This window comes from Vicugna pacos, chromosome 4 (genome assembly GCF_048564905.1).
Source record: "Vicugna pacos chromosome 4, VicPac4, whole genome shotgun sequence".
Classification (NCBI taxonomy): Eukaryota; Metazoa; Chordata; class Mammalia; order Artiodactyla; family Camelidae; genus Vicugna; species Vicugna pacos.
Window position 1 is genome coordinate 60,292,770 of NC_132990.1, and position 12,356 is coordinate 60,305,125.

The 12,356-nt window shown below is 36.0% G+C and overlaps 1 protein-coding gene and 1 long non-coding RNA gene across 5 annotated transcripts in view; one reads left to right on the forward strand and one right to left on the reverse strand.

The window, feature by feature from the left end:
- SHOC1 (shortage in chiasmata 1) overlaps positions 1-3,654 on the reverse strand; it is a 61,273-nt gene extending 57,619 nt beyond the window's left edge. For 3 of the 4 annotated variants that reach the window (XM_072959912.1, XM_072959911.1, XM_072959909.1), the window contains exons 1-2: positions 3,628-3,654; positions 1,147-1,223 (exon numbers count right to left, since the gene is read on the reverse strand). In XM_072959912.1, coding sequence (XP_072816013.1) covers positions 1,147-1,191 — 45 coding nt within the window. In that variant the 5' untranslated portion in view covers positions 1,192-1,223; positions 3,628-3,654. Of the gene's footprint in view, positions 1-1,146; positions 1,224-2,769; positions 2,827-3,627 lie in introns of those variants that run through there. The other variant, XM_072959910.1, reaches the window with a different exon arrangement.
- A 121-nt stretch (positions 3,655-3,775) lies between these two features.
- The window catches only part of LOC140696129 (uncharacterized), a 49,978-nt gene continuing 41,397 nt past the window's right edge, over positions 3,776-12,356 (forward strand). Inside the window, exons 1-4 of the long non-coding RNA XR_012072188.1 lie at positions 3,776-3,868; positions 4,511-4,588; positions 8,130-8,235; positions 8,716-8,827. This is a non-coding gene — a long non-coding RNA (uncharacterized lncRNA). The remainder of the gene's footprint in view (positions 3,869-4,510; positions 4,589-8,129; positions 8,236-8,715; positions 8,828-12,356) is intronic.

Here is a 12,356-nt window from a genome sequence, read left to right on the forward strand (position 1 = left end):
TTGATCATAAAGAAGATATTTCTAGAAAATATTTGAAAATTTAATCAAATTTTCCCAAGGCAGCTCTTAATCCCTTTGATATTCAAAACATTCTTTTCCCTTTAACTGTTAACTGATCTAATTTTGTAGGCTCTTCATCTGATAATAGCTTTGCCTGTTATTTGAGTGGTTCTTCAACACTGTTTTCATGAACTTTACAAAACCCTGCATCTTTTGCAAGGTTTGCCATTGATCACTATATTTGTATTATATCATGGGGTGTGGTACACCAGCAAGAAATTAAGATACCATGGGAAAGGATAAAAATTAGACGATGTTTGAGTATAGACTAATTTCCTAAGTGGACAATACATTCATAAATATATTTGTGTAACAGTGACCTCTGATGCCCTACATGTGTATGTTATGACACATTTGCCTCCATCAATTATGAGGGAATAAAAAACCTGAAGATGCCTGTATGTCTTTTTTATTTCCTGTAAAATATAACACAGTTTTAGTTATAGTGGAGTAATTTTTTTCCTGGTAGATGGGGGTCAAGGTTATAAAGCAAACAAAACTTTAACTTGTTAATTAAGATCATAAGAACAATGAACTGTTGTATGACAACCAGTCTAATTAGTTTCTTAACAACGTGCCTGTCTTAAATCTCAGCTTTGTGCAAGCTACTTAACTTCTCTAGACATCATTTCCTGTAAAATGGTAAAACCAGTGTAATAATAGTATCTTCCTCATGGAGTAGTTGTGATCATCAAAATGACATAATCCATCAAAAGAGCAAGTGATCAAATGATATAATCCATTAAAAGTGCAAAGTATTTGGCCCACAGTAAGTGGCCAATACATGCTGTTACTGTCATTTTATAATAAAGATAACTGGGATTGCTTTCCCCCCACTCCTTTCAAGAAAGATCACTCAAGATTATTCATACAAGCAGCCCAAACTTGCCCACAGTTTTTCCATTTTTTTCTCCTTCCCAAAGTAGCATTTCTAAGTTATATTAAAAGTGGGAAGTAATTTTAAATGAATTTCAAAGTAACTAGACTAAGGACTACTAAAAATTATCATAACCATATAGTGACTGCAGATGACACTTTCTATATCATAATTCTTAGTAAATAGGTAGTGATCTGGTAATACTCTACCTCATGTAAATAGTCTATTGCACAATATTTGAATGTTGGAAACATGTCTTCTTTGAAAGCAGTACAAATTTCAATATCTGGGAATAGAAAAATTAAAAGTAAATGTTAGTAAAATAGCAAAGCCAGGAGCAGAAAACTATTCTTAATCACAAATACTGGTTCGTTCATTTTTAAAAAGGCTCTGAATGATAAAAATTTAACAATGAAAATAACTTTTATTACTATGATTTAAATCTAATATGAAAATAACATACATTAGTATAAAATTTTTCATATCCTTTTCATACTGTTTTATTCATACAATTCCTAGATGGTGGATTACAATATATTTAATGTGATCATTTTGTTGCAAAAGAGGCTGGGGTTCATAAGACTGGTAGAATGTTATTCTCAGGATAACCGTATTTCTTAAGTGGTCTTGAAATCGAATAACCAAGGGCAAAGCTGTGGAGTAGAATTTGGAAAATTCCACTCTGTTAAAAAATAAAAAGCCTGAAGTTAGAATTCCCTAATAACAAGCTTATCCGGAATCAAGTAACTATGGCATACTGTTTTTAGGTCATTGGGTCACTATTAGTAAATCAACAAATTCACTCAATGAAGTAATAAGTAAAACTTAGAATGCTGAATGAATCCAGGAAAGTTCTCATTTATGTGAGAATCAGAGGAATTGCAGCTTCGAAAAGCTACTCTAGGACACAACCCAGTTTATCAGAAAGTTCTTAGCATTTTGATCAGTCTTTAAAATGTTTTGGAGAATTTAGATGTAAGCTAGAAGTTTTCATACAGTAGTAGTTTGTCAATAAGCTTTCAGTAAATGAAATATACATTTTAATGCAAATGGTCTTGCCCTAGTTTCATTATCATTTTCAATTTGAGGTCTACCTATTTTCAAATGGTGAAAGTGCTACACCAGAAGAACTGAAGATCTCATCTACTTTAATTGGCTATGAATTCATTCCTATTTTCAGTTATCATCAAGTGAACATTCTTAACTACTCAACTACTGAATTAAAAAAACTAAGGGCAAACTTCTCAATATAGAACACAATTATTTTATTTTACTAATCAGTCAGAAGACATTTTAGATATTATAATAAGCATTCCAATGAAAACAAACCCAGTAAGTTGTCTGAATTACTTTTAATATTGTTAGATTCTGTGATATCAACAAATGTGGGGAACACATAGTGTTGGTGCCCTCTTCCACTCTTACTTAAACAATGCCAACATAGCATTTCTAACTGGTGATTACTTATCTGGAAATATTTCCAGTCATTGTACTTCCATATCTTTTTCATACAGTGTATCACTGCTCTTCGAAGCAAATACTAACTCTAAAATTTCCACCTCTTGATATTTCACTTTCAGAAAAACTTATCTGATTGTGCCTGATACTAGAAGTCATTTTTAAAAAGTTAAAAATCAACAAATTCTACCTAGTTTATCCATTCAGTTTATTATCAGCATTTCTCTTAAATGTTCCTTTCTTGAGAAGCCTAGTATTCTATCAGCTTCAGATTCATCACTCTCATCAACTACCATAAACAATAAATACTGTTGTATTTAAGTTAATCATTTAAATTCATGCTAAATATACAGTACTTAAATAAGATACCGTACATCATATACATTCACAAACTGTCTTTCATCTGTCAACTGTATTTCATTGCATTACACGTATTTGAATCCATCTTATAGTGGTGGGTGGATAAGGAGAGAAAGAAAATGGCCTTTACTTCTAAAATCTAAGACAAGGGGGAAAACAAGCAAAATCATGGTTAGAGAGCAAATAATCACCTTTGAATTGCAGCAATTTCTGATATAGATGTCCTTACCTGTCCCTAAATATTTTATTTCTCCTGTGTTACCTCCTGACAGGAGTCTACTGGGCCAAAACGGGCATGCGTATAGATAATTAGGTCAGGCTCTTATGCACAGTGCTAGAAAAGTTAGGTTTCCCGAGATTTCTTTCCACCCAGCTTTACTGAGGTAAAATTGACAAATAAAAATTGTATATATTTAAGGTGCACATATATAAAACGGAATATTTTTTCTCAGATTATTTAAGACCATAGACAGGCGAGTGTGAATTTTGGGCTGGCTTCCCGTCTCCTCCCACCGGCCTCAGGCATTGGGAGATTTCTCCCCTTCCTCCCTCCCTTGCATAAAAACCACACTTTAACCATGTTAAATCACAGAGGAGGTAAGGTTTACACATATTCTCAAATTGTTTAATCTACGCAACCTCTCATTTGTGGCTAGAAATCCCACTGGCTTTTCTGTGCCCTTCACACACTTTGTTCTCGCCCAATTAAGTTAGGTGGTTCTGGGATCTTGTCCCTACAGGGCCACATCAGCCAGGCCCCACAAAGCTGTTTTCCAGAGATTTCGTAGTTGCCAACCTGATCATTTTTGCCCCCCTCGGCTCAAGAACACACTTCCTCCTACCGAGTCTCTCCAGCCTCTCAGGGCTTTTACCTGAGGTGAGATCGCCTCCTCCGGGTCTTCGCTGGAGAAAATTCCCGCCCACTGGACCTGTGACCTCTGACCCTGGCCTCAGCGCTTCCATTGGCCAGCCAGGCCAGCCCCGCCCCCGCCCCGCCCTCTCGCCCCGCCCCCGGGCTCCCGGCGTTTCCGTCTGCGGTGGCTCGCAACAGCCTCAGGCGTCCAGGCGCGAAGGCCTGAACGACGGACGTGGTCAGCAGCGAGGTCCTCACGGGTGAGCAAAGCCTCTGCGCACCGGGTGGAGGGTGGCCGTGGAAACGATGACGGGAAGCCCGAAGGAGCCAATGTGAAAGGTCGCGACCATCAGTCAAAGGAGTCTGGAATTGGCAGCTTCGAGGCTATTAGCTAATCCTGGCACGGCGTGCCGCAGGGCCAGATGGAGGGCAGAAGCGTTCCAGAGGGAAAACTGAGAGGATGTAGCAACCAAACAAATTCGGGGAAAGAGGATAGCAAAAGGGAGGAGGCAAAGATGACTCAGGTGTGTGGCTAGGTGTTGGCCATGACTTGATGGCGGAAGAAGAACATTTGAGGAGGGCCAGGAAGATAACCAGGGATGTGCAAATTTATGCCTTGACTGGCAGCCACCCCTTCACCAACAGACTCTTTCGAGAATCCCTAGATCCACCGGAGAAGGAAGGAGAACTGTCTCTATTTCTCAACTCCTGTCTTCCTTTCTGTGACATAACTTGGCATTAAATTCCTTGCCAGAAGATTGCAAGAAGTAACATGCATTTAGTTATTTTACTAACGCATGGGTTTCTTTCAAGTTAATTATTAACAAAATGCTATTTATGAAATGTCATGGAATAAGTCACATTATTTTCTTAAGCTACCTACCCCGTTCTATTTTATACAGGTTTACGCAGTTTGCTACAGTAATATGAATTTAATGTTTGGGAAGAATCCGTTGTAAAGATGTTCATCTGGCACTGAGGTACATTTGGCATTGAATACCTTTTATTAAAACCAATTTTAAATCAAGTAATTATGCAAACATTACAAAAGTAACCCATAGTTATTGTAACCAGTAAAACCATGTGAAGATGAATACAGAAAAAATAATCTCTATTACTGCCTCAGCTCCCAGGTAACCAATGTGAACAGTCTGGGATGTATCTTTTCACACCTCTCTGCATGTTCATACAAATTTATAGATATGCGTGCACAAAATAGGCGAGCCAATTACATAAAAGCGTGTGACCTATTTTCCTTACTAAACAATACCTCATGAACAACCTTTCAGATCAAGACATAGAGATTTAACTCATTTTTAAACAGCTGCATATTTCATAGTAAGGATGTGCTATAATTTATCCAAACATTCTACTACTCATGGGTTTAACAGATTGTTTCCAGTTTTTTATCTTGGAAATAATGCCACAGTAAGAATTCCGGACATGTGGACTTGAGTATTATTGCTGTTATTTCTATGGCATAGATTTGTGTTGTTTCACTGGCTCACACAGTAAGAGAATTTCAGATTTAAAAGATATTGCCAATTTACCTTCCAAAAATTTACAGCATTTTATGTTAACAATGCCTGAGAGGAACCATTTTCCTGAATATTCAACAGAAATGAATATCTTGCTCTTTAAAAATATTTGCTGATCTGATGCATGAAAAATATTATCTTGCTTTAATTTGCATTACTCTGATTACTGCTGAGATTAAACACTTTTTAGAAGTTGATGAGCCCTTTGGATTTCTTCTTCCAAGAATTAATTGCCTAATAATTATATTTACATGTGTATATGTGTGTGTGTATGAGATCAGGCAATATTTTTATTGAATAGGTTGTCTTTTTGAAGACCTTGTAGACATGTATATTAGTTAATATCAGTATCGATTTGGCTGTATAAGTAACAGAAATGTTCAAAATAATATAAAATTTATTTCTCTTTCATGTAAATGAAGCATAGAGGTAAAAGGTTCAGAATTGATATGAGAGCTGTCCTGACAAAGTCCTCAGGGACTTACCTTCAGTTCATTACCCTGATATTCTTATCTTGTGATCCTTGCTCTCATAGTCTCAGGTGGCAGCATCTACGTTTCAGGCAACAGGATGCAGGAACAAATGAAAAAAAAGGAGAGGCCAAGGGCACAATGTTTCTTTATATATCTGGAACTAAAATTATGATACATAATATTCAGATAGGAAAGTGCATTAGATAATGTCCAGTTTAAAAATTATTTTAAAGAAACATCCACGCAAACTCCACTCGAGTGAAGAAACAGAACATTACAAGAATTTCAGAAGCTCTCTATTTCCTTTTCTAATCACAACTCTCCCTAGAGGAAGTCCCCTCCTAGACCTAGAGATTACTATAATCCTGACTGTATGGTAATCATTGCCTTGCTTTTCTTTAAAGTTTCACCCAAGTATGCATTTCTAAATGACATGGTTTTGCCTATTTTTGAATCTTACTGTTTGTGTTAGTTTTGTTCTTGCTTCTTCTATTCAGTGGATATTGTATGCACATCCGTTAATTCAGTTTCATGGTTGAATAGTATACCATCATGTAAATATAGCTCAATTGGTTTATCCATTCCATTGTTGAACCTTTGCATTATTTACTTTGGGGCAATAACAAATAATGCTGTTATCAAAATCCTCGTATGTGTATCTTAGTACACGTATACCTTTCTCTAGAACACAAATTTAGGAATCGATTTCTTGATTATTGAATATGTGTATCTTCACATTTATTCAGTAATACCAAACCACTTTGTAAAGTGATTATACCAATTTATGGTCCCATCAACAATGTTTGGGAGTTCCTGTTGCTCTGTATCCTCACTGACCCTTAGTAATTTCATATTATTCAATTTTGAGAATCTAGTGAGTATCCAGTTGTCTCTTAAGGAAGGTTCCCATAAGCTGCCACATGACTCTTCTGCTTACATCTCATTGTCCAGGCTATAGTCACATCAGTCCTCTCTGTAATGAAGCCTAGAAGATTCAAGGTTTATTCTGGACAGTCATGTCCACAGTTACAACTTGGAGATTCTATTATTAAAATAATAAGAAGAAAACCAATTTGGGGACATAATGGTCTCTGCCACATTAAGAACAATAATTTTAACATAGCTAATTTTTATTGAGCACTTACTATTTGCCAAACACAATTATAAACACTCTACAATTACTTATAAACTAGATTCTATATTACAAACCCCAGATTACAGAAAACTGGGACATTGGGAACTTAAGTATCTGCCCAAGATTAAACAGCTAGAAAGTATGAGACAGAACTGCAAACCCAGGCAGTCTGGTTCAGAATCCATGCTTTTAGCCAGGTGATGTGCTTATTAATGGAAGATTTGTTCTTCGTCTGCTTTATGTTTTGCAAAAATTTTCTCCCTGCTTATGTTTGGAAATTTCTAAAAGTTTTCTTTGTATCTCTATAGTGAATTTGACCATTCCTAAATCGTCTGTATTTTTCTCAGTGGTTAAGCTTTCTGCATCATTTCTAAAATTATGCACATAAAGAGAATCTTAGAACAGTTACTTTTCCCTGTAAGTTTTAATTCACCATTGTTTGCACTATTATTATTTTGAAACTAGGTAGAAATGAAACACCTTTAGCTACACTTGAATATAAACTAAGTTTATAGGAAGGCGGGGGAACTCCTCTTCTATCCAGATTAATTCCACACATCGGTGGAAATCTCTTGTGATGACATTAAGCCTCATTGTATTCATGTGCTGTGCTATTGAGCCAATAGTAATAATGTTTGACGTTTATTGAGAACATACTTTGTGCCAGGTTCAATATGAGGCATTGAAGATGCAAAATAAGGAAAACAAATCTTTGCCTTTAAGAAGCTCACAAATCCTTGTCTGAAGTTGCTCTTATTTTTCATCTCTTCAGATAATTCTGTACACTGCTTCCAGGATGATATGTCTAAAACAACCAAGTGAGAATATCATTCTGCTGCAGACTCTTTCATCTTTCTATTACATACAGGGTAAAATCTGAAATCTTTAGCATGGGACAACTGCTCATTTAACCCCACTTACTTTGGAACCCTGAACCACTGGCCATTCTTTGACCATATCCCAAATCCTCCCACTTCCAAGTCTTTGTTTCTACTATTTTTGTTTTCTGATCACATGTTGAAACCCTGTTTATTCTATAAGGTTCAGTTCAGATGTTCCCTCCTCCTACTGATAATCTTAGAATTAGTTGTTACCTTTTTGGCACTCTTACAGTTTTTGTCAATATCCCACTTTAGGAAGTTTTCATGCTTTGCATTGTAATTGTTTTGTTTTGTCTGCCTTCCCCACCAGACTACAATCTTCTGGAGATGGTGGACCATGAACCATGTCTTAATTATATGCTTTGTAACTAGCACAATGCTTTATCTAGAGTAGGCTCTGAAATGAATATTTAATTTACTTCTTAAAATGTGGCACTAGATTATTTTGAAATAGCAGCTATCACATTTTTTTTTCCATTTTGGTGTTTTTACAGGAGCAATAACGTGTCTGAAATATTCCACATACACAGACACACACACATCAACCAGAGTAAACATGGCATGAATATGGCAGATAATCAGCTTGAAACAGAATTGCAGGTTAGTCTCAACCCGATCATGCAGAAAATCTGGATATACGGAATGAAATAATATTGCACAAATGTGTTGCATAAGTAGCCTGTCTTGTGGTTGCTAATTTATGGGTGTAGCCTCACATACTAATCTTCTGATCAGTAAGGGGCTATTTTACATAAATAGATTGAGAGCAAACATTTTAGCACAACGTATTTAATCTACTTAAACTAGATAATAGTGCTAGAAAAGAGCTGTGGTAGCATCAGCATGTAAAGAAATTTTCACAAGCATAGAAGAGAAACATTACATATTCATGTAGTTTACTTTTTTTCCCCCCAAGGAAACAACAAACAAATGTTATTGAAGCTTATTTTTGCAACATTTGTCTCTGTAAACACTATCAATACTTTTTCACATTTTCCTCTGTTCCACATGTTCAGCCCCTCAACATTTTTCTGATTATGGGCCATCTCATACCTCACATGTTTATTGGGTCTTTTACAGGCATTGAAAATTCACAAGCTAAGCTTCTGGCCAGGGTGAAAACTTTATCCATATTTACACTTGACTGTGTACCCCCACTAAAGAAGACATTGTCTGGACCAGACAGTTATACGTGAGTGTCCATTTCCTTGGGAAAAATAAGAAAGCTGACTCTATGCTTGTTCATTTTCCTGGGTAACATTTACCCTAATACTTTTCATATTTTATGGTCCAGTGATTTGCCCCAAATTACATAGGTAGGTCTAGAACACAAGTCTTCTGACCTTCACCCAGTGAGCTGCAGTTGTTCACTCACTGATTTATCTATCAACTATTTTACTTTTGAAAGTGAGAAATAAAACTCTTTATTCACAGGTAGTAATGTGTAATAGAAATTTTAAAGAATCTATACACATCTACTAGAAATTATGAGTAAATATGGAAAATCAATGAATCTAAGGTCAATGTACAAAAATCAATTGGATTTCTAGATACTAACCACAAAATTAGACAATTACATTTAAAAATTAGAATTTATAAGAACGTCAAATACATAGAAATAAATCAAATGAAAGATTTACAAAACTACTACATTCAAAATTATAAATCATTTCTGACTATCAACTACTTTAAAGGGCATGTTGTGTGTAAGGAACCATGCTGGTTGGGGAGAGCAATTGATTCTACTCTGTCAATATGGCAGGGAAAATAAGACATTCACATAAATATCTAGTTATTCCCAGAGGAAATTAATGTCCTAAGAGTTATGGAAGTATGAAAAGGAGATAATGCTTTGCTATTTTAACAAATAAGTTGTAAAGATACAGAAGGATAATTGACTAGATAACTCGTTTAGATATTTAGATATTAGCTGTTTGACCACAAAAGCCATAACAGCACTACTATGTACCTAGTGAAAAATAAACCAACCTGTAAAATAAGTAACCTTCTAAGGTCTTAACTTGCAAATTCAAACTGTAATTAGTTATAGCAAATGTCACAAATATCTAGACTAGCCAACATCATCCTAATAAAAGGTAAGAAAACTGTTATTTCTCTTTTTCTCTCCAAAAGAAGTCTTAATGTTGTTTGAGGCCTCCTTGATTGTATTTATGCTTTATATTTTAAAAATAGAGATAGACATTGAACTAAATTTGGGAAGAAGGGTATTACATTAATAATTATATTTCCTTATGCAGGAAATTACCTATCTATCTACCTATATATATATATATCTCCGAGTATTGCTACATCAGCTTTCTTTTAATTTCCATTTGCATGGAATACTTTTTATTCATTCCTCACTTTTACGCTGTGTTTGTTTAGATCTGAAGCGAGTCTCTTCTAGGCAGCATATGTATGGGTCTTGGTTTTGTATCCGTTCAGTCACTCTGTGCCTTTTGATTGCAGCATTTAGTCCGTTCACATTTAAAGTACTTATTTGTAGGTGCACACTTACTGTCATTTTGTTCATTTTGGGGGGATTGTCTTTGTAGTTCTTTTTTGTTCCTTTCTTCTTCTTATGCTTTCTTCCCTTGTGGTTTGATGACTATCAGTAGTGTTATGTTTGGATTTCTTTCTCTTTTGTGTGTGTGTATCTATTACAGATTTCTGGTTTGTGGTTACCATGAGGTTTTTATATAGCTAGCTAGCTATTTGTGTGATTATTTTAAGTTACTGATCTCTTAAGTTCAAACACATTTTAACAAACCTTCGTTTTTACCTCCCTCCCACCAACATTTACTCTTTTTGACATCATAATTTTCATCTTTTTGTTTTGTGTATCCTTTAACTAGTTTTTGTGGATATAGATGATTTTACTACTTTTTTTCTTTCAACCTTCCTTCTAGCTTTCCATGTGGTTAAATTACCTCTTTGACTGTATATTTCCTTTACCAATGACATTTTTTCCTTCTGTAATTTTCATATTTCGAATTGTGACCTTTTCTTTTCCACTCAGAGAAATCCCTCTAACATTTCTTATAAAGCTGGCTTGGTGGTGCCAAACTCTTTTACTTTTGCTTTTCTGTAAAACTTGATTTCTCCTTCAAATCTGAATGATAGCTTAGCTGGATAGAGTATTCTTGGTTGTAGGTTTTCCCCTTTCATCACTTTAAATACATTCTGGCCTGCAGGGTTTCTGTTGAAAGGTCACCTGATAGCCTACGGAAGTTCCTTTGTATGTAACTTGTTACTTTTCCCTTGCTGCTTTTAATATTCCCACTTTGTCACAGATTAATTGCCCATAGAAGTGTGGGTTCATTTCTGGGCTCTCTATTCTGTTCCACTGATCTGTGTGTCTGTTTTTATGCCAACACCATACAGTTTTGGTTATTACAGCTTTGTAATATTGTTTGAAATCAGGAAGTGTGTTGCCTCCAGTTTTGTTCTTCAAGATTGCTTTTGAGAGCAACTTTCTTAAACCCTCAAATCTTATTGAGGTTCTTATTTCCCCTCTTCTTGCATCTTTTTTCCCCTATGTTTTCATATCTTATTCCTCCTTTTCTTAACATTTTAAAATTTTTGCTACTATTCCTCATCTTCCTTCTTTTGACTTTCCCCCCTCATAGTCATGTCATTTCTTCTTTTCTATATTTATGTAACACGAATGATGGGTTGTTTCTAACTTTAGCAGCAAAGGGAGAATATTGACAAATACAGTCTCAGGGAAACTATCTATGTTACCAGGGTACAAATGTCTAAGAGTCTAGGGAGAGTGATGAAAAATGCAATGAAAAAATTAATTGGATTGCCAATACATATAATGATGACTGAGACAAGAGGAAGGTGGGAAGAGTACAGCTTTTCCCAAAGGAAATATACACCAAATATCTCTGGTAAATACCTCAATGTGGCTGTGATATTGTGATTTATTGTGAGAAATATATATATTTAGTCTTTGTCTTGGTTCCTGGCATAGAGCTCCAAAAACCCTTGGAATTTCCTGTGATGAGAGAGAGAAAGGTATCTTTTGTTATGTTAATGAGGTGACTTTTGGAAAGCACAGCAGTGGAGCCAAATATGTGTCTTGAGGGTTGAAACTTTCAGTCCCATTAACCTACTCTCCCAGCCCCCACCATCCCCCCTCCCCTACCACTTCCTGGGAGAGGAGAGGGGCTGGAGATTGAGTTCAATCACCAGTAGCCAACAATTTAATCAACCATGCCTATGTAATGAAGCCTCCATAAAAACCCAAGAGAATAGAGTTTGGAGAGCTTCCACCTTGGTGAACATGTATAGATCCTGAAAGAGTGATGCACTCAGAGAGGGCATGGAAGTTTAGCATCCCTTTCCCTGTAGCTTACCCTGTGCATCTCTTCCATCTGGCTGTTTCTAAGTTATATCCTTTTATGATAAACTGGTAATTCAGTAAGTAAGATGTTTCTATGAATTCTGGGAGTCCATTTAGCCAGCTGATCAAACCCAAAGAGGAGGTCTTTGGAACCTCCCTCCAGTGTAGAGCCAGCTGGTCAGAAGTGCTGCTGACAACCTAGACTTGAGGTTGGCATTGAAGTTGTGGTGACAGGAGGCAGTCTTGTAGTCCTTAACCTAAAAGCCCTTAACCTGTGAGATCTGATGCTCTTTCTGGGTAGTTAGTGTCAGAATTGAACTGAATTGTAGGACACCCATCTGGTGTCAGAAAATTGCTTAGTGTGGGGAAA